Source organism: Clinocottus analis, unplaced genomic scaffold (assembly GCF_023055335.1).
Source record: "Clinocottus analis isolate CAN_PGR_092001 unplaced genomic scaffold, fCliAna1.0.p SCAF_18, whole genome shotgun sequence".
NCBI lineage: Eukaryota > Metazoa > Chordata > Actinopteri > Perciformes > Cottidae > Clinocottus > Clinocottus analis.
In genome coordinates, this window is record NW_027175909.1 from 6,654,755 (window position 1) to 6,681,964 (window position 27,210).

Here is a 27,210-nt window from a genome sequence, read left to right on the forward strand (position 1 = left end):
CCAGAATATAATACAAAGGATTCATTTAAGATAAATAAAAACATATGCAGCCCAAATGTCTCTCTAACACTAATACATTGTTTGTAGACAAGCCTACTTCTGGTAAAACCACTGGTACACGTACGTTCAGATCTTGAGCTCAATTCTCAACATTTCAGGAGCCCAGGCTCCGTATTAAGATGCTGCAGACAGATGTCAAAGTTGAGCATTGCCTTTGATATCCAAAATTTGACTTTGGAGTAGCTTCAACCTAATCAGGCCTCGGAGGCTGAAGGTGATAAGTATCCGAGCCAATAACCGAAATAAGAGCTGGAGAAACACACGCACGCGCGCGCGCGCGCACACACACACACACACACACACACACACACACACACACACACACACACACACACACACACACACACACACACACACACACACAGTCTCTTTAAGGTTATGAGTGAAGAAGAAAAAAAATCTCCAAATGTCTATTTCTCCTCGGGATGTCATGTGGGTCTGTTAAGATGCGACACCTGTCACAATCACCAGACCTTCCTCATCCCCTGCGGGCCGCAGGAAGCGGCCAAGGTCAAACTCTTTAAAGGAGAGGAAGGGAGAAAGGGGGAAAGAAGTGACTGACGACGGACAGTCACAAAGAATCAGATCTGTCAAGTTCAAGCTGTAAAACGTGTGTGGAGTCAGAGGCTGTGTCTGCATCTGCGTGTCTGTGTTTGAGTGAGCGTTACACGCACAAAGCTGCCGCTGTGTGTACGCAACGTGTGATTTCATGTGGTACATCCCTTGTAACATTTCTCCAGCTGACCAAATTCACCTCCACAATACGTACATCCTGTTGGTCTACACATGTAACACTAATCAATACAACCGTTTGGTTAGTATATATAAAACCTCAGGAACCGACAAAAGTCCTATTCCGCATTGTTCCCGATTTGTTGCCTTCTGTTTCACATCATGGGAGGGCAGGGGGAAAAAGGCCAGGGCTCTGTAGGACAGGAGGAAGAAGGAGGGGAGGTAGAGGATGAGAGGAAGGAAGGAAAGACGAAGAAGCATCTCAAAGTGGTGAAAACCTGCCGTCAATTTAATCTCCTCCAGCTGGAAATGTTTTGACAGCTGACGGGCGAGGTTGATATTATGAAGACATTGAAGGAAACAATCTCTTCCTCACTAACAGAGTCACAAGAGGCGAGTGTCCGAAACACAATTTTTTTAAATCCAGCCTCCATGAATCTTGGCTTGATCCATTTGTGTGACACGGGGGTTGACCATACAGGCTGCTCACCAAAGGCACTTCCTTTTTCTCTTCCACTCCCTCGCTCCCTCCCTCTTTTCCTCCTGACAGAAAAGCCTGCCCAGGCCCAGGCTTTGGTAGATAATGACATCCTCTCCCTGGATTAATTGTGAGGGACACATTAAGCAATGGGGCTGACACTCCCTGTAATTAAACTGTTCACACCGACGAGTTCATACTGGAACACTTTCTCTCTCTCTCGCTCTCTCTCTCTCTCTCTCTCTCTCTCTCTCTCTCTCTCTCTCTCTCTCTCTCTCTCTCTCTCTCTCTCTCTCTCTCTCTCTCTGCTGCTGGAATTGTTGGCCTGTTTAGAAACAGGAGGAGACATTGTAGTGGTGGGATTGTGAGGAAAAGGGAGTGCATCACCTTGTGAGATTTGTTGGGCTCTGACTGTGTTCAGAGAACTAGAATAACCATATTGGCTAGAATAATAAACCCCCGAATACAGGATGACCTCACCCTTGTTTTGGGATGAGCAGGATTTGAGAAAAAAACAAAAAAATTAAGTCATTAAAAAATAATCCCTATCAATCATCAATAATGACACACACGTGTGAGTCAGCGCCTGTATCTGCATAGTCCCTTCTGCCAGTTTTTTCTGAAGTAGCGCTCAAGGTACCATGCTACAAAAATGGCTGACCCAGTACCAAAACAAGGCAAATATAGCGAGAATATAGTGAATCGCCCAGTGAATGAAACTGGTTGTGTTTTTCAGCCGTCGGCAAGCCACCGTAACCCTCATTGAGCTGGTGAGGGTTTCAAAATAGAGATGAGACCGATCCAATCCAACGTCGAGTGACGTAAAATGCCATTTGCTTTATCATAGTGATGATCTTTTGGCTTTTTGGTCACTCGCAATACAGAATCATTCAGACACTTAACTGACAGGACCTGTCGTTTGACAAATCAGTCTCTACTTCTTAAAATTATTTTGGTAACACCACACACTATTTTGCAGTACTGCACATTGTTGTTTCTAACTTATTTCATTGAATATCCACTTTGAAAACATTTTTAAAAAAAGTGTATGTATGTATAAATCATATCTACAAACAAACCTCAATCGAGACACCATCTTTTGATTCATTCACACCAGCCGTCATGCCAAATCCTTGTAAAGTGGGAGGGCCAATGACTCCTTCCTCACTTCCTACCTCCCTTCTTCCGGTATCCTTGTGGAGACCACACCCATCTCTAAAATCAGCCTTCATTTTTATCTCAACTGCACACCTGTAAAGTTTAATGACAGGATCTAGCACGATTGAGACACTTTTGCGGTGACAAAATCTGTCTACAGACATGCAGACAGACACATAAACGCCTGGTAAAGTACACTCACTGTCGCGGCTGGGAATAAAATGACTCACATTTAATACATACTCACATTCGATGAATCCAATGGTGGAGAGAGAAAGACTAACCCTACAGAAAACGTGCAGACATGGTGCAAAGTGCACAATGACATACTAATGGAGAGAAGTGCCCGTAGCTCATTTAAGGAAGAGGCGGGTTCATGTTAAATGTGCACAAAGAGCCTTTAAAAGAACTGTTGTGTGAAAAGTTGTTCTTTAAGTAATTTGTTACCATAAAATCATATACGTGTGAACTGGAAAGGAGGTGAGAGGGGACATGTGTTTGATCTTTATCTGTCTTTTTCCCCCGTCTTTTTTTAACCGCTACGTACCGTCTTCACACATTACTGCCCAGCAAAGTCCGTGACCTTTTCATGAACACAGGCATGTAGCCTTTGCAGTCATATCTCATATTGAGCTCCCTAATGCTCTGACTGTGGATGCTGTGCTTGCTGCTACGTCGCTCCTGTCCTTGCCTGCCTGCTTTGCTATCGCCTTGGGCCATCTGGGCCTTCAGTGCTGTCCACTAAAAAAAAAAAAAAAAAAAGAAGAAGAAGAAAAAAAAAACCCATCCGCTGTAATTGAAGAAGCCACTCTAATGTGACATGCACATGCGGGCTGGCAGAAAGGTTTGCATGCATGTACTCACACTTCCAAATGTGTGTGATGGAAGACACACATGCACAGACATACTGTATGAAGGCACACCGTGCACAGGCTTGGACTCATACACAGGCAGCTAAGCACACAAATGTACACCCACGGACCACATTGGTCTTTGGTAGAGGTTATTGGGGGGTTGGTAGAACTCCGGTGATCCCATGTTAATACGCACACACACACACACACACACACACACACACACACACACACTCACACACCCAAGTAGTTGCCCTCTGACTCTAGCCGACCCCTCCTGAAGCACTCAGCTCCTCCGCTCCTCTCCTGGTGTTCCTGTCTTGCTGTTATGGGTTCCTGTTGAGGAGCTGAGGGTTCTATTGTTGTGTGACAGCGGTTCCTGTGTATCATGTCACGGCCTACTGCTCCCTCTGTCCGCCTTCCCCTCCAACGCCTCTTCTTCCTTTGCTTGAGTTTAGAATTGCGTCTCGGGTGACCTCATCCGCACTTTACTGTACCATTGGCACGGCAGGACTGATGAATAAAGCAGGTGAAGTGCTACACGGCATTGTTGTCTTGTAAATAGAGTGAACTGAATTACTGCAGAGAGTTAAGAGGCGACGGTGCCTATGAATTATGGTAAATAGGGTATACTTAGTGTTTTGCACGTTTCTGCTATATAGCTATACATCATAATGTTTTGAAAGGCAATATATAACATGTCTGAATTAACTTTTGCAATTTGATTAAAGCAACAAATGTTCTTTTTTGGCACATGGTAATTGCTTTTTGGGCTTTTTTTTTTTTTTGTCACACGGTAATGACCCGGGTATCTCTGGTTAGATGCTATACCAACATGACGCTGCTGCATACATTAAAATGGAGAACACATCTGACATGATTAACAGCCAGCCTCCCAGACTTAGGTTATCATTACCACTCCAATCTGTGCCGTTTGACTCTCAACAGGTTTACTCCCCACCAACCACGCTGCTGTTGCAAAGCACCTTGGGTGTTCCCAAACTCGCCCGCTGGTAACCCATTACCTAGACATACGGAGACAAACGGCACGAAGGTACGCAAATGTTGATGCAATCAGGTTGCGAAAACATCTCCAGGGCCGCCTCCCCCCACCCTCCATCCTGCTCTCTCCCTCCTCCCCGACTTCTTTTAATCTCTCCCTCTCTCCTTCAATTATCACAATGTCACCACCACCGGGAAACTTTCCTTTCGGTGTTATAACAGGAGAAGAGCTTTGCGGCGGGTGAGCCGGCGCTCCACTCTGTCATTGTCATGGCCGTGGCTCTGACAAAACAGTTTGCGTACCTGCTTAAGTATTACAGAAATTAACACCTCCCTTCCAGGTACAGTAATCAACGGGGTGACGGGAGACAATTAATTAGGTCCATCTGCATCACTGCCTTTACATAATTAATGGGGCTCATTACTGAACCTCTAGTATGATGTGGAGCATGCTAGCACACTCACTAGCTCAGAGCATCACACGCAGTAGTAAAGCCAAGGCTTCTGTTTGTTTGTTTCATTCTGCACAAAGTTTTTGAGTGCCGATTGCAGTTTGCATACAACATACTTCTTATTGGCTTATTCCAAAGGTTTTGTTGGCCTCTATGCTAAACCAGAACAGCAAAAAATAAAAGATACCAACACACTGGGTACAAAGATGTCTACTTCACTTTGATTGTGTTATTGAACCGCTATAACAACCCACTCAACCACACTTCACTATACTTTGATTGAGGGATTGGAATGAGGCTTTGAATGTGTATCATATTCATATTTTATCACGTCATCATCCTTGAAGAAAAAAAAAAGAAAAAATTTGAACCTAATTCTCAATCTGAAGATAGTCATTCATCGGATTAAATGAGTTAGTAGTTTTTTTCTTCTTCTCATTAGTCGAACTTCCTTTGATGAATAAGACTTGTCAGTTTTGTCACGTAAACATATGTAGGTGCAGATTGAGCGCTGCAGTGCTTGGGGTGTGTGTGTGTGTGTGTGTGTGTGTGAGTGAGTGTGTGTGTGTGTGTGTTTGAGAGAACGGAGACAGAGACAGGGGACAAGAAGGTGGAAGGTGTCATCATCTGCAATAGTGCAGACATACCGGATTTTAATGTTGATTTAATGGTCAACATTATTCAATATAACCCTAAACATGACATGAATAAAACAGTTTAAGTAAGAATGGAACAACAACACATAAAGGATGTACAAGGTGTGACTTCTGCTACACCTGTAAATAGCAGAGGGGAATCCAAAGTGTGAGGCAAGTCTTAAAGAATTTCAATTATGAAAAATGCCATAATTGGTGTGTGAGCTAATGCCTCCTCTGTCAGCTGTTATCCACAACACTTGGGGCTAATGAGCTTTGACGGAAACTGGTTCTTTTTTTCTTTCCTTTCTGGGATCAAATTAAAAGAACACACAGGTAGAGAGATGCTTGACTCATTCACACCTCATTGCTCAGCTGCTGAGCTCCACTGCTGACATCTTAACCCGAGAGTCATATTTAAACCTTGAAGCAACTCGAATGATCATATGGCATGGAGGAATCTATAATATAAATTTAATTGGCGAGAAAGTAAAATTAGATTATGTTTTATTACTGCCTTGTGAAAATTACAAGTTTGATAATAATAGGCCATTTGCAAGTTGGTTATTGAATGTGGATTCTTTTTTTTTTTTTTTTTTTTTACTGTTTCAGTGCTGGAGGGAGATACAGACTCAGAGAGATTCTGCTGACTTCTGAGTTACAGCACAGCACATCCGGGAAACTGCTTTTCAGCTAATTGATTATAATCATTTTTCATTTGTTTTTTTACTTGCTTCACCCTTACTCTGTTTTGTGTTCCTGACGAGAATAAGCAGTGGTTCAGTCATGAAATTACACCCGCCATTGGGAAACCTCTGATGCTCTGCACAAATACATTTCCTTCATTAAAGCCACATTGTATAGCTTGCTTCTTAAGCATATCTGTTGTGTAACAACAATTATTAGCCTGCTTGTCCCAATAGCGTGGTCACACCACGTGTAGTTGAGTCTCCAGCTGATGTGACCGGTGGTGACAGTTCAGGTACACGAGACCCTGATATTTCAGGTAAAAAGAGGGCTGGCTGGTCAAGCAAAAGGCTAACTGGCTGACAGATTTTTAACTTGTTTTTATGAAAGGTTTCCCGACTGCTGCACAGTCAAGCAACAAATTATGAAACTGTGGTCCAATGCAGCTGGAATGCAGCTGAAGGGTGCAAGAGAAGAGACTCTAAAATGACTGCAGCATGTTGTCACCTACCTCAGCTAAGGAATTAAGAAATTAACCTTAAAATACTTTTTACTCTTGTTTCTTAAAATCATTTTCCATTTGCAGTTGCCCTGTCTGCCAGATGACATACAATCCCTATCAAATTAGTCTGAAAACAAACAAGAAGCATTTGCAGTTTGCCCCAGATCCGATTTGTTGAAAATGTCATTCTTTTTCCTTTAAAGAGTGTATACTGTTCAATAACTTTCTAAAATTGGCTCAATATCCGCCTGCTGCTGTTCCTGTGAGTACCTTGTTTTCCTTCTCCTCATCCCTCCTTTCGCTCTCTCAGCTAATGAAGGCCTCGTGGCCTACTGTTATTAAAATTACGCCCTTGCCTCTGATATTAATTGGGTCCGTAATAAGGAATGCGTCGGATTCATTATTTAATTGCAAGGGCACATTTGGAATACAGTTTCTGAAATGTATTTTTAATGAAAAACACTACATCCTGACCTAATCATATCAACCTTATTCTATCTAATTAAGGATGCAAAAAATCATTAGAGTTGCAAAATATTAGCTTCAGCTCTGTCGGGCTGCTCCTTTGCTCGCCTTCATGAATATATTTTTTTCCTGTCTATGATAAATAGTTAATGAGGGAAAAATGACAAAAATTTGCATGTAGGCAAATTAGTCTAATAGGGATATGTCTTTGCTGAGTTGGGAAAGTGACCCTTTTCACAGGAGAAAGTGTTACAATAATTATGAAATAATGGCACGGCCCATCTTATTTTGATGAAAAATGGCCGGCTTGAGTAATGTAAAAATCATAAAATGCAATAACGCTAAATTTTCATCATGCTGGAGAATGTGTTAACGTGTGAGCATTTTATCAGTTTAATAACGGCAAATTAGGGCCAATATGAAGTATGCTGTAATTGTTGCTTTGGAGGGAGATTTGCAGTAATGCGAGGATGATTTAGCAGTGCCACCACAGCAAGAGGCCATCAGCGGCTAAATGAAGCATTTTCTTAATCACAAACTTTGGGGGTGTAATTTCCTTCAAAGTCTCCAAACATTGGGAGGTTCAATTTTCTCCCAATAAACAGGTCCATCACCATCCCATTAGCAGCAGTGAAGTCACCTCTGGCAGCACGGGTTGCACTTAGTTAAGGCTTACAAGACAGGTGTTAAAAAAAATATTCTTTTAAGAACAGCCAAACAGCAGTTGAAGACTTTTTGTTACAGATAACACAAATCTTATATTAATGTGAGTATAATATTACATTTTAAGAAAGTAGGATCATACAATCATACAAATAGTAACTACCATACCTGTCACAAAACATGTTTATTGAAAGTTTTTACTCCACCGGTGAGACAAAAAATATTCACCAGAAACTGAGTCGCCTGTGGTTTCTTCTTCCTTTTGACCACTTTATAGCCACACAAACTCATGCACGCAAAGAGCAATGGTGTTAACGAACGAGGAGAACACCGAACGATGTGTGCCACTAACAAATCCTGCGGAATAAATTAAAGGGAGCTGCAGTTTGATCGCTGTGTTCCATTTCCCTTATCTCAACAAGTCACATTTTCAATCACTATGCAAAGATGTCACATGGGGTGTAGGCTCGGCGCTAATGCACTGCCCTTCCCTGTGTCATCGACATCGACCTACGCTGGGCTGTCAAACATCTCTTCCAAGCAATAGTAATTTCATGGGGACATAGATTTATGAAAACTAGAGGTCTGCATTCCCCATGACACCGAGTTGTCCATCGTATGCCCATGCACCCTACTATGTGTTGATTGAGCAGTCTTTCTTTAATGAAATATCTTCGGAAATTGGTTTCCACCGACTAATCAGGCAGCCCGCTAGCCGAGTTTCTGTTTTGGTAATTATCTTGTACTAATTAGAATGAAGCTAAAGACCTCTGAGATGAATTCTCAGCTTTCTGAAATGTAACTAAAGAAAATGTAATGATATAAATTGAGCCTATCCTATGCATCCTCTCGGACGTTAAATCTTTGTTTAAGTGACCAGGCTGGACGCGGTGTTGATTGAACCGTGTGATCCGATCACAGCTGCCGTTAAATGTTCCTTCTAGTATCGCACTCATCTTGCCTCGGCCAGATTTTCCTTCGGAGCCACAACATGGCTCTGTAATTACTCGGTCCAATCTAACGCACAAGTATCAGTGACCTTTTGGCTTATTCACTCGTCGGGAAAACATCCATTAGCCCAATTAACCACCCAGAGTTTGAGGAGATGAGCATTTCCTAGAGACAGGAGAGGCTGCAGTGTGGCGAGTTGCTTACCTTGCGTCTCTCCCCATTAAAGCCTCTCCACTGCTCCGCCTTCTTGACAATGTAGCTCAGCTCCTGATTGGACAGCTCCAGGTCTTGAGGCAGGAAGTACGTCCCCTCTCTGGCTGTGAGCCGCTGAAAGACGTCCAGCATGCGACCATCGTTGTCGAATCTGGAAGGTTGTATGTGAGAGAAGAAGTGAGAAGACAACTGGTGGCAAGAGTGACACCATCCTGAATTACTGGCTTTGCACTCTAAAGGTCACATGGGGTCAAATGGCAAAGCAAGAAAAAAACATACATCTTAGTCTTTTGGGTAACTAGCTCGGCAGCTACCTCCATGCTAAACATGTCCTTTGTTTCACAATGGCAGGCTTTTATGTAACACTATGGTCCCAACGAGCTGGTACACAATATGAATCTTCTATTGATTTCACAAAGCATATTTGCAGTGTGACGCTCTACAAAAGTCTAATATATCAATACAAACACAATGAAAGAGCAAAAGGAATCAAACAAATTGGCCTGTGAGTGGGAAGCACTTTGTTAACACAAGCTGCTGCAATGGCTGTGGGTCTGTGTGGTTGTGCATCTGTTACTGTGTGGGAGTCAGATCCCGGGATAGTCTTCAGTGCTAATGCCGAGCTTCAAAGATGGCAGATGCAACGGACGTGCTGGTTGCAGATGTGTCTGGAGAGACCGGTTTGAGTCACAAGAAAATGTTCGGCACAGCAGAAGCATATTGATTCATACCTCCAGATGAGCGCACATCACCAAAGTGTTAGTTTTCCTTTGCACACAAGGGTGCATGCAGCCAAGACCTAAAAAGAATCACCATATCTGTAAACAAATGCTTTGGCTGACCATCAAAACCGGCAGACCTTGCACCCTTCCATAGAGATTCAAGTCTGTCAAAGGGTAATCAACTCTCAAATAAAACCAACATCAAGAAGACAGGGATTTATACAAGAAGCTGGTGCAGAGCTTTGAACTCAGCATCATTCCCCATCACTCTTGGGAGAAGGCTGTTTGTAGAATCTTGACCTCAGACACAGGAATAGCATGTATTCATTTTCATCCTACACTTAAATCTGGCTTCTCATTCATTTATGCGGTCTCTCTCTGGGAGGAATCCACCATCTTTGCATCTTGGTGCTTGAAAACAGGCTCATTTCCTTGGTGTTGGAAGTGCACTGAATGTAAGTATGTGTTACTTATATCAGAGGTTCGACCTGGATGGTAAGGCTCTCATCAGCTCTTCGGTGAAGGGGTCACTTTAAGGACGTGTTAACTCATGGAATATATTCTAACGGAATATTCATCATGGCATGACCATGGTGGAGAAAAAGGGGAGGGTGTTTTTACATTGGAGGCATTTGTACGTTAAACAAATGAATTCCCTTATTCATGCGGTGTGTTCTGTCTTTGACAAAATGAAATCACTATATGCTTTCAATCATTATTCTTTTATTGAAAAAAATAAAAGAGCAACCTCCCAATCGCATGTCAATACACATTACGTTTACTAGGTATAATAGCCAATCAGAGCATTGTTGATGATGATTTGGCTATTGTATAGCAATAAAGTCTTCTTGCCCCTTTAGTCCATGCTGAAACTGTATGCCGTATTTACATTTGTAAACATGCAAGCTCGAAAAACAAAGAAGTTGTTTAAGGGATTGCAAATCAAGTATTTAGTTCTTCTGGTGTTGAACCTGGTAGTTATTTGAATGTAACCACCACGATATCAATGGCATCACTAACTTGGTGTTTATGAAGTTTCAAAGAGAATGGAGCTGCAAAACATCACTGATGTGTATATTTGCAGCCAGTGAATAAAGGCTGCCTAAAATGTAATTAAAAAAGGATAACAGTCCATTCTATCTATACATATAGCCTGAGGGATTTTTTTAGAAATAGGTCACGCTCTGTGTCAGAGCCCCTTCCTTGCAGCCAATAGGAAACTGTAACCCATAAAATTATCAGCCTTGCTTCAGCCTCGTGGCCTACATTCAATACAAACCCGTGTGGCGGTTGAGTGGCAGAAGTCATTATTCCCGGCTGCTGTTTTAATATTGTCCATTTAGCTGGAGCCCGATAAGCGTCCCGCTTACTGAAATTAGATGGCACCCTCTCCGCGGCCGCCAATCTCAAACTGATTAATTCAATAAGGGTTTCCTTACATTTTGAGCCGTTAATGGGATTTGGTCTCATATGAGGGTGGGAGAACACACCTTGGATGAACACTGAGTTACATTATTCAGTAATTTATCACCCACCCTTTTGCTTTTTTCACTTCCATCCTGGAAAAAAAATATGTCCTATTATTTAAAAAGTGCAATAGTCATCCTTAAAGCTGGACATTTTGAATTGGTGGTTCTGCTGTGTGTGTTAAAGTCTGTCCGCTCTCCCATTGCAATGCAATGACACCTGTCAGAAAAAAGTCCAAATTGGACTCAACAGTTATTTGGAATCTTTGAACAGCTCTATAAAGCAAATGAAGGCTTTGTAGGAATAATGTGTTAAAACCATCTGAGTTGATAAAACATAACACAAACAAAAATGTGTGACGTCAATCTGCGAGATGTGAGTGGAACAGACAGGTGCAGTAAAATAGAGCTTGCGTGTGCACCACCATGCATATGCAGTCCATATCAATATGTATGACACCTACAATGATACCAGCTATGCAAAACATTCAGCCTAACCGGATAATGTAAAGGGGTTATATATTCACGCTATATTAAAACGCATCAAACTTTTGAATTAGGAACGCTTTCGGTTTTTCCAACCAATTGCAAAGTATGGTGCGCTCAAAAAAGGCAACTGTGTGGTGCGTGTATTTGTGCTGGTAACTCTGTCTGTGTGCGTGTGTAACTGTGTGAGGTTGATGCATAGCTGCATAAGTAATTCCATGCGACTATAAAATCAAAATGGATTAGATCAACATTTCTTTTCATTTCTTTTTTTTATGTGCTTTTCTATGGACAGAGGAGAGGAGGAATTGGTGGACTGGGTGAAACATGGCGCGGGGCTGCGGGGGTGAGAGGTGTAGTGCTTGAGAGTAGTATGCTGGTGAGGGCTGGAGGGGTTTCAGCAAGGGTTTCCCCCTTTTATTGGTCTACAAGGTGCATCAATTCAAAAATGCCCAAATGATAATTCCCAGCGAGAGCTGGTTTTTGGACATCAGAAAGGTTAGAGGTAAAACTTCGAGCTGAATGAACAATAGAGTTAAAGAAGGAACCACTGGAACCTGAATGGATTCATGAACATGCTCAGGTACTGACATGCATTGGCACTATGTTGGTTGCTCTTACAGCAAGAGACACATTGGGTGCATTTAATGTTTTCAAGAAGATTGACTCATACTTTGCTGTCATAAAGAGTGACACAAAGACAAGCACCACATCCTTTTTGGTATCAAAATAATGCTCCTTTGCTTCTCTTCAAATGTTGAATATTTATATCTAAATTAACATAGAGTTATTGGATTTTTGTCATTCATCAGCAGCAGCAAACATATTTGTCAAATGATAGGAAATGGATCAGGTCTGCATCTCCCGGTGTGTCTCACCTGAGGATGTTAATGGAGAGGATGGTCATGGAGAGCAGGAAGAGGACCGCATACAGGAAGAGAGTGATGACCACTCCGGCTGCACCTGATTGGTCGACCCGGTAGAAGTGCCAGTAAAGCTTAGCTGCATCACCCACTGGTGTTTCTGGGCTGTAGGCGAGACGCTAAGGAGACAGAGATTGAAAGGAAAACAAACATCTCACTGTTAAAAAGCTCAATGTCTTGCTCAGGACAGAGCTGGATCCAAAGAAAATCAGATGATGGCTTAAGGACTAAGTTTCACATGTTTTTACATATGTTTCACTTACAAAGTTAATGTTAATTTAGATTATTTTGTTAGTAATTAGCACGGCATGTAAAGAGTTATTTAGACAATGACATTTAGAATCTGATGAATACATCACCTCTGGTTAACTGTGAACAGTCTAAAGTATTTCAGTCTTCCTCGCTGACAAATTCCCAGCCACTAACAAAAAAGACACCCATCTAACCTTGCACATTTTCTTTCTCACCCTCTTCCCCTACCCTTTTTTGTAATCTAAAGTCACTTTGCCAAGATAAAGTGAACTCCTATTTAAAGTGCACAAGTGTCCAAGTTATTTTTAAGTGACTTACCCCGAGGACGGCATCCACTGCAAAGACTGCCAGGGGGTCGAGGACTGTCCACACTCCCTGAGCCATGATAAACTTTGACGTGAAGGAAGGGAGTGAGCCAAATATTTGTTGACAGCCCCATCTGATCAGAACCAGCAGGAACGTTACTGCGTTCAAGGTCAGGGGACCCACCACCACCATCGCCAGCTCCTCCCGGGTGTGGAGCAAAGAACTCTGGTAAACGAGGTCCACCGTGTGTGCGTGAAACTGGAATCTGCAGCAGGGGCACGGAGGTGGGTGATGGGCTCTGATGCGGGTATGCAAGTGTGAAATATGTGGATGTGTCATTATGTGTCTCGTATAGTTGTGTTTGTGATGGTTTGCAGCTCAAGGGCAACTGGTTCCAGCCATTCACACACTCTGTTGTATTGTTTGTGGTTGATTCAATCATAGTTAATTAGTCTGATGAGAATTAACATTGTTATTTGCTGTTTTGATGGCATGTTCTGCCTTATTGGTCACATGAAATATGCCAGAAAACTAAATAATATAAGTAAGATATTCTATTTCACCCAATGTATTTTTGTTTGTTTTTAGTTTAGTTCATATATATATATATATATATATATAAAATACATAAGCTACCAGTAACAGTATTGACACCTGTGCTGTTCCCTGAGAGAGCATATTATCTGAGCACCCTGTTGTAAGTTAGACTCCCCATTTACCGCAAGCCTCATGAGTTTCTTAATCTTCCCATCAGTCAGGAGGAGGTAGAGCCGGTGGTGGGAGAGGAGAGGTCCAGTTTTTGCTCATTAATTTCCATCTGATTTGCTCCAACAGTCCAGCTTCTCTCAGATACTGTCCATTAATCTGACAGTGGAGGTCCGTTGGTGTTTTATCTGAGAAAGAAACTCCTAACACAGAGATTTGTTCCTCCAGAAGTCCCTTTAGAGCACGGAGATTACCTCACCGAATGACCGGTACAGACAGGAGACTGTAATGTTATTTTTAACACTGTAGAGCTGTATTTTCCAGATAAATTGCCCTGATAAATCTAATTCCAAGAATGACAGGGGAATATTTCATTTATAGGGAATCTTGATATAATACAATAAAACGTTCTCGTCCAATAAATTCTCGCAGCGTTTTGACATTGGCAGCATCATTCCATATGAAATCAAATTCGGTGTCTCTTCAAATGTGATATTTGAAACTTCAAAACTGCATGTACCGGTACTTATGTAATGGTCTCAGCATGTGCAGTGCCATTGTCAGGCGATGCGGACCTTGATCGGTGGTGAAAACTAAGTACATTCACTTAAAAAACAACCGGTTACTAGTTCTTCATGTGAGTATTTTCAGCAACAAAAATGCTGCAGGTATTGATGCAAAAGCAATAAAAGGCCAATATTATAATATATAATTAGATACACCACTGACAGTGGCATATGCCTGGACGCATAATGAGGAGTTTTGCACTTAATTTAGTGATGCCAAAAGAAGATAGGAGGAAAGGTGAGCTCAAAAGGTGACTGAAGCAACATCGAGGCCCCTGGGGACACTTGGCTGTCCACTGATGTCCGAGGGAATAAGGTGGCAAAGAGAGACAGGGAGGGCGAGTTAGAGAGTGAGATCCAAACAAGAAGGGAGGGAGGCCTGTCATCGCACTAGCCACACTGACTCTCTCTCTCTCCCTCTCTCTCTCTCTCTCTCTCTCTCTCTCACTGGGCACCACCAGCTCTGGCCGTTGCATGGAGAGAGAAGTGCTCGGAGGGAGAGAAGCAGATTTGGACATGTGGAAGTTGTCATCCGACGTTGACCCCCTCTGTTTTCGCTTTTTTTTTCTTTTTTTTCACCTCCTCTCCACCCCCTCAGTCCATCTTTTGTGTTTTATTCCGCCACTTTTTTTCCCTCCCTCAGCCTCCCTCTATCACTTTCCATGATTTAATGCGTGATGTTTGCAACCCCGTGTTATTGTAATAAAAAACGGGTTGTATGCATGTTTGCAGCCAGCTTCTTTTATTGTGATGAATTAAATCAGCACCATATGCCATTGAGTTGTGATTTAACAGTTCTGTGGTATCTCATTGCTGTTTATTATCAATGCTGTGTACCAAATAATAACAATAAATTCCTTCCAAATAATGTAGCCTTTTGGGACTTAAATCTGTGGTGAAATTGACAAACTCCCCCAGCAAATGGTTTGTTAATATTGAGAGAGTCTTGTTAAAATGTTAATGGGGGGATTCCAAACAGATGATTTGGGCGTATCCAGTGTGTGCGCATGCCAACACACTCACACTGCACATCCTCGTTCTCTCCTCTGCTCCTTAACCCCTCCACATCCCATTTCACAAAACATACTTTGCATGTGTGTGTGCTTCTGAGCTTGCATGCATGTGTCGCGTGTCTGTGTGTGTGCATCTTCAATTTGCTTCAGTTATCTATGTATCTGGCCTCCCTGTAAAATAATTGATGTCAGCAGCAATGCATGTGCTCATGTAGTCCTGCTCTATGTGTGTACATCTACCCCCCCACGACCAAACGTGTGTGTGTGTGTGTGTGTATGCGTGTGTGTGTGCAGGGTGATATCAAAGCAAGCAAACTCACTTGTTGACAGGAACTGCTATGGCCTGGAGGTAGAGCCACTGGCTGCAGTAATGCAGGTAGAGCCTCACAAACCACATCAAAGCCAGCAGCAGCATAATGAGGCCGAGCTGCCGAACGGAGCAACGCCAGCTACTATGCGACTGTTGTTGCCGCGGCAACGGCAGGCCCAGCTCGGACGGCAGCATGCGGAGGGCCAGACGGGCTCGTCCGGACAGGCGTGACGGGCGGGAGCCGGAGCCAGTCGGTGATGATCTGTTTTTGGTCGGAGAAGCATCAGACGCACTGTACGGGACACATTTTTCTGCCTTTTTCTTTTTCTTCTGACAAAAACATTTATTTAAATAACTTTTTTAACTCAATTATATGTTTATGTGTTATCCTCTGACGTTACAAAGTCTTCGTAATAATACTTAGTACTTAAAAGTAGTAATATGTTTTTTCCCTCATTTCCATTCTTGATCTTTTGCAATACATTTTCACCTCAGCAGCTATAAATAGAAAGACGAGTTTCAACATTTATTAGTTATGTTGACGTACATATTCTTCAATTTACAGTGCCAATACTTACTTTTCTGTGCATTACGTGTCGTATTTCAAGGGCGTTTGTTTGCATACAAATGCAATACAAAATAGGTAGGGTAGTATTCAAATTGAAACGCATTCACACATGCACACACAACCAGAGAGGAATCCCTTCCAGCAGTGCTCAGCTTCCCTCAGCACCTCTGCCTCCTTTGTGCCGCCCTTTGTCAGGCCTGCTCAACTATTCCCTTTCAAATAGAGGGCACAGATGGAACAGTGGAGAGGAGAGAAATACTCAAAATATGTTACAATGGGCTGGCAACAGCCGAGCATAAACCACTGTACAGTGTGTGTGTGTGTGTGTGTGTGTGTGTGTGTACAGTAAATGAGTTTGCATAGTTACAACGTGCATAGCAATCTATTTATTATAGTTTGAACATGTCAACACAAGCAGACACTGATGACCCCGCTTGTCTGGCTGGCAGTAATTAGGCGGAGGCTAAAGGAGCTGTGTACAGTGGAGCTATGGTAGCATCACAGAGTGTGACTTTAGGCCTTTGCCTGTGGACATCCCTGTGTCTCACCACCGTGTCCCAGAGCACAGTTGGAATTCACTTTGTAGTGTGTATCTAGGGAAAATGGTACACTGCCTCAAGACGAAAAATGAGAAAAAAAACAGAATCAATTGTATTACCCCGTCCTCCCCCCCTTACCAAATAATTAGGCTAGACTTTCATCAAAATGCAGCGCGGTGCTGTCTTCAGCTGGTGTTGCTGCTGAAATAAGAAACCATCACACAGCTGCATTGAAAACAAAAGAGATCATCTTTCCTGTTCCTGTGAGGTGGGTACGCTCTCTGAAGTGTTACATTATTTGAAGTTATCGAGTTCCTTAGTGGATGCACACGAGAGCGGTGGTGAAGCGTACGGTACACGTGGGAGAACTCGAGATTCATTCAGAAAACGCTCAGTCAACAGTTTGGGCTGCTAAATATTCATAGCTCGGCTGAAATAAACTGGAGCAGAGATGATAAACATCTGGCATAAAAGTCAGTTACAGGTTGAGATTATAAAATACTGCATGTGCATGCAAGTGTCCCACTGCATATACACTGTAGGTTTCCTGTGTGGGGTCAGTGAGATGCTGCTCATTCAAGATAATATATGCAGCAGGGATGTAGGAGGAATTCTTGGCAACTATTGCTTTTTCATTACATGTAAATTAAATCATCTGAAAGCTTTGTTTACTGCTGTTTTTTTACTTTACTATTAGAATGAGGGTTATGACAGCAGTATGTAGTAAAAGAACAAAGTGTCAACTCTTTATAATGTCATGCCCCATCCTCCCTATTGATGAATCACACTGGAAATAAAGATAACTTTAAATTCACCACGCTGCATACTGAGACAAATAAGCCACTTTTGAATTACAGAAGATATTGCAAACATAAATATGTCGGCTTTGAGGTCACTGTAACAAAAATAAGTTTCGCTGCGACTGTATTCCGGCGTCAAGTGTGTGTTTATACAAGATTTTGAAGTGTGACGCAAACCGAAGGAGGATAATGTCGGAGCGAATGCGCGTCTCTGCCTCTTTATTATGATTTTGACAAAAGGCTCTTCCATTCTGTTCCAAGCTTTGTCCTGACTTGCTTCACTGTGTGGTGGTAGAAAACTGCTTTTCTGCGAAAGTGGAATTACAGACTAGACAAAAAAAGCAGCGTGTCACAGACACAGGCAAGATGCTCCCCTGTCAAGTGACATTAAACGAAAACAGCAAATACAACCTGACGCCCATCTTTCATATAATGAAGATATTGATGATGCATGAAAGAGGAATATTTTTAGCCTTTCTTCATGGAGCGGCGTCTTCCAAAGGAAACCGGTAACATGATGTGAAATCTGTTATCGCCACTGAATTGATTTCATTATGGCACCTCCGATTACAAAAGTACAATACAGAAAAAGAGGGAAAGGCAAGGAAGGGGGTGGAGGTGTGGGCTTTTTATGTTGCAGGAACGAAGGATGTTTCACAGCTTGTCCCAGGAACGACTGATAGCATGTGGCGTAGCGGCCCAGAGATGAGACTAACCATTTCAACAGGCATGCATTGGCACATAATACTATATTTTAATTGTAGTGTACAATTCGGGGCAAATCTGGGCCAGAAGATGTTCCCTCATTATTTCTGTTTTGATACGTTTGTTGTTCATTCCCATGTCATCAAAGCACGTTGCATAAGGACTCATAGTTCACTGTAAACCTTGCCACACAGAGCCAAAGCCTGTAAATCAGATTTAACTAGCGTATATCTGTCAACCAGCGGAGCAAGAATCATCTCCTGGACTGGTTTTCCCAGGCTGTGTCCTGTTGTACGGCATGACAACAAATGTGAGCCGTGCTTTTAAAAATAGCGCAAAGTGAAGAGCAAGTACAGACATGGGTGACGAGAGACGGAGAGGTGGGGAGGGGGGAGAGTACAGTGGAGTGTTACACTTTAAATAGCAGATTAATGTTGAGGAGGCTCCAGGGCCGAGGAGAGCGGAGGTAACCCTCAGAACCTCTTTGCATTGCCCTGATGGCTTAAACCCTCCAGTCGAAGGCCACTTAAAGTATTGGACTTATCCCTTTATTTTGAGGATTAAGTTATTTTCTGTCACTTTCTTATTTGGGCCGACGGCATTGTTTATAAATGCACAAAAACCACAAATCTTTTCCCACATAGTCTAAGAACGGGTTGCTGCTGGGGAAACAGAGAAAGAGGAAAATAGTGTGAAAATAGACTTAGAAGATTGACAGATAACGTGATTGTTTTCTCAGTGGCCCAGATGCACGAGTGTCTTGGTGATTATGGAAGTGTGATTATCTTAGGTGTCAAGAGATAGAACTGAAGATACCACGTCTTTGTTTACATGTCATTCTTGAAGAATACTGATAATGCATTTGTTTTGGATTGTGACAGTATCCGTCATCTGTCCTCTGTGGGTTCCACAAGCAGCTCCTTTCTGAGGAGTTATGAGGACTTAAATCATGTGAAACTTAATTTGCAACTAGCAAACAAACAGACAGAGCACAGACAGCGTAGTTAACCATCTTTATCGTTTAGATTAATCTGTAAAATGGACAAGAGATCAATCAATAGAAAATTAGTTTAAGTGACAGCTCAAAATCAATCATTACAGCAGTGGTCATTGGAGAGCCACGTGGCCAAGAGCAGGTTAACTTTGTGTTGCATAAACATGAACAAATGCACTATGTCTGCCGATCCAAGTTTGTAAATCATGTACAGATGCTACAGTAATTCCCACAGTAGAAACTTTAACTGCCTATTTATTGCATTTGCGGAGAGGCATAAGCTTACGTAATGATTGGAATGTTAGCGGGCTTTGCACAGGTGGGGCAAATATAATACAGGAAGCTATGAAACCTCACAAAGTGGAAATCACAAAGAAACCCGCTCCCACAAGATGTATTAAATGATAATCATTGGTTACTAAGCTGGTATCGTTTTCCAAAGCACCTTGAATATGTGTGTGCATAAAAACAAGTTGAACAAAGCAGCAGTATATGCCTGCGAGGCTTTTAGATAATTGAGTCCTTTTTATATCATCTTGTGAGAAGTTTTATTTATACTGAAAATAAAATTCACAAAAGGACACAAAACATGCCTCAGACTTAACTTTGTGCATGCTCTGTCTTTCTCTTTTAATTTTTATTTGTTCCAAGGACAATTACCTTACCATTTAAGGGCTTTATAAGCACAGATTTTTACAGAGACCCTGGCAAAGCAAAAATACATATAATTGAGTTTCATTGACAAAATGGGACCACAGAGGCAGGTATTTGGGGTGTAGTCAAAAGAGAATTATGGAATAGTGACTCAGCTGCAGAACTGGAGTCCGTCATTATGTAATTAAAAAGTGCAACAATGCACCACCAAATTATCAGAATTATTTGCAGCTGACAGGGAGTGGAGGAGAGCATATTCAGAAGCTGTGAAGAAATGTTCCACCAAATTAGGAATCCGTTGTTTAACTAATAGTTGGCTGATAATTTTTACAATGCCGGGGAGGTTCTCGCATGCAAGCAAGCAAACGAGGACAAAGGAAAAGGCCACAAGTGCTCTGCACTGTTGATCCGCTCGCAGGAGATGATGAGCAACACCGGCACAGAATCATACGCTCATAAAACTATTGCATTGAGGATTATATCATATTTATTGTGACACCAAGTGGACTAGAGAGAAACAGTCACATCCGTACCATGGTGGTATTACAGGTAGGATGTGGGGTATTTTATCTGTGGGCAACCAAAACTTGGGGTTGTGCATTCTTGAGGACCGACAAAATTATTCACTGATCAATATGTAATCAACTCAGATGAAAATACTAATTGCAACTCGTTTCTTATGATCAATCATTTGGCATGCAATTGTTTCAACCATTCGCTTAGCAGCAACTTCCTGGAGTCAAGTTGCTTGCCAACCTTACAACAGAGGTAAGCCAGGAAGTACCGAATCAAGAAATAGTCCGGCACATGACCTTTGTTATCCTTATTTTTTCATGAATTCAACAATTGTGTTAATATAATAGCTGAGAGGTGAGAGGATTGTGTTACCCTTGGAAAGAGCCAAGCGAGCTGTCTCCAGTCCAATACACTGATATGCATTGCTTATTGGCAAACCTCTTCGGCCCTGTCTACACTCGTACAGGTCTTTTTTCAAACAGATGTTTTCCTCTATGTTTTGGCCTATCGTCCAAACGCAAACAGAGTTTTAGATCACTAAAACAGATATCTTTAAAAATGTAAAAACATTTTTCTTTTTACCAAATATGAAAATGTAGAAATACATGAATAAATAATTTGCTATTGCTTTGCTATTGTTAACTATATGTTAACACCGCCGCAGGAAAATAAACTCACTGAGCGTGCTCAGACTCTTCTTCTCTGGTGTTTGAGGAAGCCTTGATCTATTGGCGAGCTTTTCAAGTTGTTGTTTTTTTTCTAGCATAGCTTAACATATTTACTAAAATTAAGGCAAAGTGGGTAGAATTATATTTTAATGTAGAAAAAAAACCCAGCAGGCCAAAGGACCATTGGAGAACACAAATTTGATGAGCGATAATCTAGTTCTGCGACTCCTGCACCGGCCAAACAAATCCCTCCAGCAAGAATGTGTTTTGGCCTCCTCGCACACCTTGGAATAGTTTCAGTGTACATGGGGTAGCTGTTTCACTGCCATGCAACATGTGGCGTTTTTATGGAGCGCCTGACTTAGCACGAGAGGGGATTAAAACATGGAAATGGCAGGTCCCTTGGTACGCCATAAACTGGGGTGGAAACATTTCAAATGCAGATGCACCTGGGATCAACAAACACACAGGGACTTCCCAGGCATCCGTTATACACACAGCTACTACAGCTACCACCAACGTCCTCAACAATGACGAACAGGTTGTTTTTCTCTCTGTAAAGCTTTTTGGAGGCAGTGAGAAAATACTGGAGACATGGTGCCAGTAGATGTGCAAGAGATCGAATGATCAATGCAGGACAAATAAATAATGTTCTTAGGAGATCCATCCATTCATCAACTTGGGTGAGGCGTACAGAGAAGAGTGCTGCAGAGGCTGAGTATGGGCCTCCGGAGAGTTGCATCAGTATTTAAATGGCTTTCACTCCTCTGACCTTGCCTCATAACTGCAGGACATTGTCACCAGAGAGATAGAGACAGCGAGAGAATGAGGAGAGGATGGCAAGGCAGAGACGGAGTAAATTAGAGGCAGAGAAAGCGAGGTAAAGAAAGAACTATCAGGAGAGAGGATATAATTATGAGCCATAGAGACGAACCATACGTGTGTCTGTAGAGAGCAATTAAGGGGCTGATGGACAAATAAGAAAGTTGTTCTGACTTGAGGTGCAGATTAGGAATCAGTTGTGTAATTTCAGCATGAAATGGGCTCTTAAACCTGTTGACTTCAGAGGAGGCTGGGAAAACACCGTGAATGGGCCACGTGTTTGTGTTGGGCAGTGTGTTTTTCACAGAGTCACTCTCATGTCATATACGTGTGCCTCACAACAAACAAAGTGCAAGACAAACGCAAACTGTTAACTCGGGTGTCAGTGCAATTTTCAGTCAAGCTCGCTCGGCTTCTCAACTGGCGGTGGCTAAAGTTGGTGCCGATGACATCATGCTCATGTACACACAAATGTGAGAGCAAAAATCTGATTACATCGACATCTACGGCTTGTCAGTTGTATTATTAGAGCTGCCAGTCAGTGATGTGTTTCTAAAAGTTCATATTTATTTGCACAGGGCAGAGTGCATTAGTGCATGTTTGTGCTGCAGTGCATTAGCTTACATGTATCTGCATGCACAAATCCACTTTTAAGATCTTGGGGTGTTGTTTATTGACTTTTTATGTCTTTTTTAGATGTTTATGTCAGACTGGGGTACCAGTGATTACAGATGAAAAAAGAAGAGCGTGAGGAAAGTGTCACCTCTAGTCTACCTCTCTTTCCCTCACACACACACACACACACACACACACACACACACACACACGCACGCGCACAATCATGCACAAATCCCAAACAATCACTCAAATGCCCCCCAACCCCACGCACACACGCCTACTTTCTCTTCCGTGTCTGTGGGAAAGGCATACATTTGACCCAGACCACCAATGGGACTACAGTCAGCTCTGACTGACAGCCACATCACTGCAGATTAACCAATCATATTGCAACATTAGCCTGTCACAGAGCTGACAGCTCTGATTTCCATAAAGGAAGCAGCACGTAGAGTGTGTATGGGTGTGTGTGTGTCAGTGGGAGCCGAAGTGACCCAGGGCACGTCTGGCTGCAGAAAACCATAACATGTGCACTCAGGGCCGCGGTAGCTAGGGGCCCTCTCTTTCACACACGCGCGCACGCACACACACACACACACACGCACACACACACAAATACACATTCCTGCCCTCTTCAGCACAGGAAAGCACTGGAGACCCAGGGGTGAACTGTGCTGCCATCTCCACCCACCTCTCCAACCAGCATTACATCAGAATTGATTGACCCTTGCACTGAGTTGTGATTCGGAGCTGCAGCATGCAGAGGATTGACAGCCTGGAACTGGCTGTTATTTCAGGTGGTTCTCTCTCTTTTCTCTGTCTGTTACTGGAGGCCGATCTCTCTCTCTCTCTCTCTCTCTCCCGCCACGATTGTGAGCGGCTCTTCTTTAGGAAAGGAGTGACACCGCGGGGTGCGTGTCATCAATGCCTTCCGCACCCGATAGCTTGTCGGCGAGCAGCCGTGAACAATGTAGCCGCAGACTTCCCTGCTAACGTTACACTCGGGCATTTACAGTATGCAGACTCAAACAGATGGAGGGCACAGGAAGATAGCGACAGAGACACTCAGTGAGTGAGTGCTCTGATAGGCTCGGTTGGGGGAAACGGGCGGAGAGGATTGTTGGTCCCCAACGAGGCGAGCTAACTGGGGGAAATTAGGTCAGTGTGTTCCCTCCGATTCCACAACAAGAACAGGCTGTGCATTTGTGCGTGTGTGGGTGCGTGTTTTGCCGGTGCACCTACAGCGCCACACAGCACCGCCACAGTAGCATACTGTGCAGGTCTGTGTGCGTTTGTGTGTGTGTGTGTGTGTCATCGTGTACTGCTGCCTGCCACACATTGGCAATGGCATATGAGTGACTGTGCTACCACAGGTCGGGCCAGACTTGAATGCAGGTGATGATTACTTCCACTTTATTTGCTTCTACAGCTTTAATAACCAGATTTAATTAACAATAGTGTTTGGTATTTATTTTTCATACATCACAAGAGTGTAGCTAATCATGACATTATTGCCAGTAACAAAATAGTTCTGACTATGAAAAAAAAAGAAAAGAATAAAAGTTAAGTGACATTTATCCCCAAATGGCCATAGAGTCTTTTGAAATAAAAGCTTTTGGGACAGATGGATTTAGTTCTGCAGTCATTTGGCCTCAGGAGGATGAGGATGCTCTTCTTTTATTCTACCTCCCATCCAGCCTTGTCTTCACTTTCTCTCTTCATGTCTCCTGATCAGGACAAGTCACACATACTATAATTGATATGAGATTTAGGGGGTATATTTTAATGTAATTAGAATCTTCATAATTGGACTAATTAGATCTAATTGCTATGTGAGAATGACTTTGATTAAAACAGGTTTTTCTCAAAATCAGAAAAAGAAGAAAGAATAGTTGGGTGACATTGGTAAGACACAAAGCTAATTGGCAATAATCATGGATGCATGAGAATCACACTATGTATATGTAACAATTAATAGGAGCAACATGTTTTCCCAAAACAACTGTTAAGGGATTGTTAGTAAGTCATTATTTAAAAAAAAAAAGTAAATTGTTTGTAAAGCTTTATAAATGCTCGTTTGCAGCAGTAACCTATCTGCAGAGTAAACTTTGTGTAAAGGTAACGTAGCCTCTAAGGTGTGAAATTAATTTCGTCTTGTATGTTTACCTTTTGGAGAAGTTGTTGCCACACCATCCGAAAGCATTAAATTATCCTTATCGAATTACAACAGCTGTATTGAACCAGGTGCTTTGATTTTGCTCAGTGCTATTCTGTGAGAAAAAAGGTGCTTAAGATTACATTTGTAGACATCAAATGAGATGGAAGGTCGGCAGGAGCCTTTTATGCGTGTTCAAACAGATAGCAGCAACATAGGAATCATTCCTGGCTTGGTTTTTTTTTTATTTGCCCAGAATTGACTTGCCGAGTCAATACCTGCAGTAAAAAGTCTGTTGTGTTGTCTATGAAATTTGAATTTATGGTTTACGGTTGTTATGATTCGACATATCATGCAGTCTTTTATCTATCTTTACGGGGATAGTTGCACTTTTGAGATTTAACCAGAAGCTTTAATTAAAATAATTTCAAAAAGGAACATAATCAATACTCTAACTCCAACAATGCAGAGAGAAGCTGATCCCGGCCCACTGAAACTAAAACTTTAAATTAAACACAAGTACAAATATATAGAAAAGGAGAGACCTAAAACAACCCCAAAAGATGTACTTATTTGTTCTGAAGCCAGAAAAAAGGCATTCATGATATAGCAATAATATTATAAAAGGTGCTGACTTGTATGTGACTGAATGTAATATAATTTATTACATGCAAACAAACCGTTAGTCACCTAACAATATATATATATATATATATATATATATATATATATATATATATATATATATATATATATATATATAATTTTTTCAGACGGTTCAGGTGGGTTCTAAGCATAAAGGTCACACAGCTACCTACATATTTACTCCTCTTATGCAGTAATTCTGGGTAATTTTACCTGCTGTTGAGCTCTGTAAGACATCGGCCTGCTTCATTCTAATACATTTCTTTACATTTATTCTACTTTGTGAATAAAGTGCTGCTGACTGTGATGTTCTGGATGCATTATGTTAAATATTTTGTGTGATTCTCAGACTATCCGAAACTGAATCTCACTGTTACTAAGTGTTTGCTTAATAATGCATGAGCATCCGATTTGCCCATTTGTACTGTGACGCCCTATGAAAATTTCAATGAGCTCAATCTCTTGTGGCTCAATAGATGGCAGTAATATCCCTCAATCACTGCAGTGTGAATCCTGATCCCACATGAAGTACATGCATGCGCAGACATTCCTGCGCTCGCATACTGTACACAGACACAGTCAAGAGGCGATGTACACATAACACAAACACACTCCCACACGCGTGCACAAACGCATACAAACACAGACACACACAAAGACACAGACAGAGCTGTGCCAGAGGAGATGGAGATGGAGATGACATCATTAAGGCAGATAAAAAAATCCGTAAACAATTCCTTTCGTCGGCGTCTCCGTCAGTCCTCAGGTAATGTAGAGAATCCCAGAATAAGTCACACGGCACAGTGGGAGAGACGGGTGAGGGTATGACTTTGAGACTGCAGTGTCTTTCACTTCAGTGTGAAAGCCCAAACTGGCACCGTATCTTTCTAATGTTCTGATTAGGCGAGGGCAAAAAAAAAAAAAAAAGCAGCCCTCAGCTCAGAGATACTGTAATGTGTGTGCTTGTAAAGATAAAATCAATAGCAGCAGCACCTTCACAGGGCACCAGGGAACCGCCAGGGCTCCAACTCAATACCATCCGTACCTATAACTGACGGAAATGTCTCATCTCACGGAGCCCGGCGACTGCTCAGAGGTAAAAAGCGGCACTATGAATAATCGTGAAAACCATTTAATTGTGTCCCTTTGTGTGCAGCCTGCCCGGGTTTCTGTGTTCGTTTTGTATTCACTCTCCCTCAAGATAGTCCCTGTGTCGTCATTTGTTGGCAGGATACGCTGGTAATCATTTGAATTCCCCCAGTATGTTCAGAAGATGTCAGGGAGTAGTCTCTGATCTTGTTTAATATGTGACCAGCAGCTATAAATTACCAACTCCCAGAAATGAGGAAACATGGGTACTTTTAACTCTCCAGGGAGAGCTCTCTTTCTGTCTCCCTCACACACAGAGGCTGCCTCTCTCTCTCTCTCTGTCTCTCTCTCTCTCTCCCCCCTAGTGTAGTAGTGTGTGTGGTAATCCCCTCCCCTTAATTTACTTGACGTTCAAATAAAAACAAATACCTGTGACTTTTTTGTTGGAATAAGCAATTTCGCTTTTAGCCTATTTTGATGCTTTGTGGGCATACGCAGTGGTGCACCTTGTTGCGTTTAACACGTTTGGCCAAGGTGTTTGAAATGCCTTTCTTCCTGCTTTGTTTATATTTAACACATCCCCGTTTTTCTCATTAAAATCAAATGCTGTGAGCCACGGCGAAGAGGAAAACAAATTTTCCCAAACTTCCTTTGTTGCATTTTGCTGTTTCGGAGGAGAAACAAATAAAACCACAGAGTGACGTAACAGGTTTGCTTTGGCTGTATGTAATATTGTTACAAACCAAATTAGTGTGGATAATAATATTTGTTGGGGTCTCAAAACTGTAAATCACAAAATTAAATTTGATCATATAACCTGATTTTTTTTTTTTGTTGCA

The 27,210-nt window shown here is 42.2% G+C and overlaps 1 protein-coding gene across 11 annotated transcripts in view; it reads right to left on the bottom strand.

Annotated features, from left to right (window-relative positions):
* The window catches only part of ofcc1 (orofacial cleft 1 candidate 1), an 86,536-nt gene that overhangs the window by 15,679 nt on the left and 43,647 nt on the right, over positions 1-27,210 (bottom strand). For 9 of the 11 annotated variants that reach the window (XM_068582414.1, XM_068582407.1, XM_068582406.1 and 6 more), the window contains 4 exons: positions 15,612-15,863; positions 13,020-13,272; positions 12,405-12,568; positions 8,844-9,003 (listed from right to left, as the gene is read on the bottom strand). In XM_068582414.1, the coding sequence (XP_068438515.1) occupies positions 8,844-9,003; positions 12,405-12,568; positions 13,020-13,272; positions 15,612-15,863 (829 nt within the window). Of the gene's footprint in view, positions 1-8,843; positions 9,004-12,404; positions 12,569-12,602; positions 13,273-15,611; positions 15,864-27,210 lie in introns of those variants that run through there. The other 2 variants (XM_068582408.1, XM_068582413.1) reach the window with 2 other exon arrangements.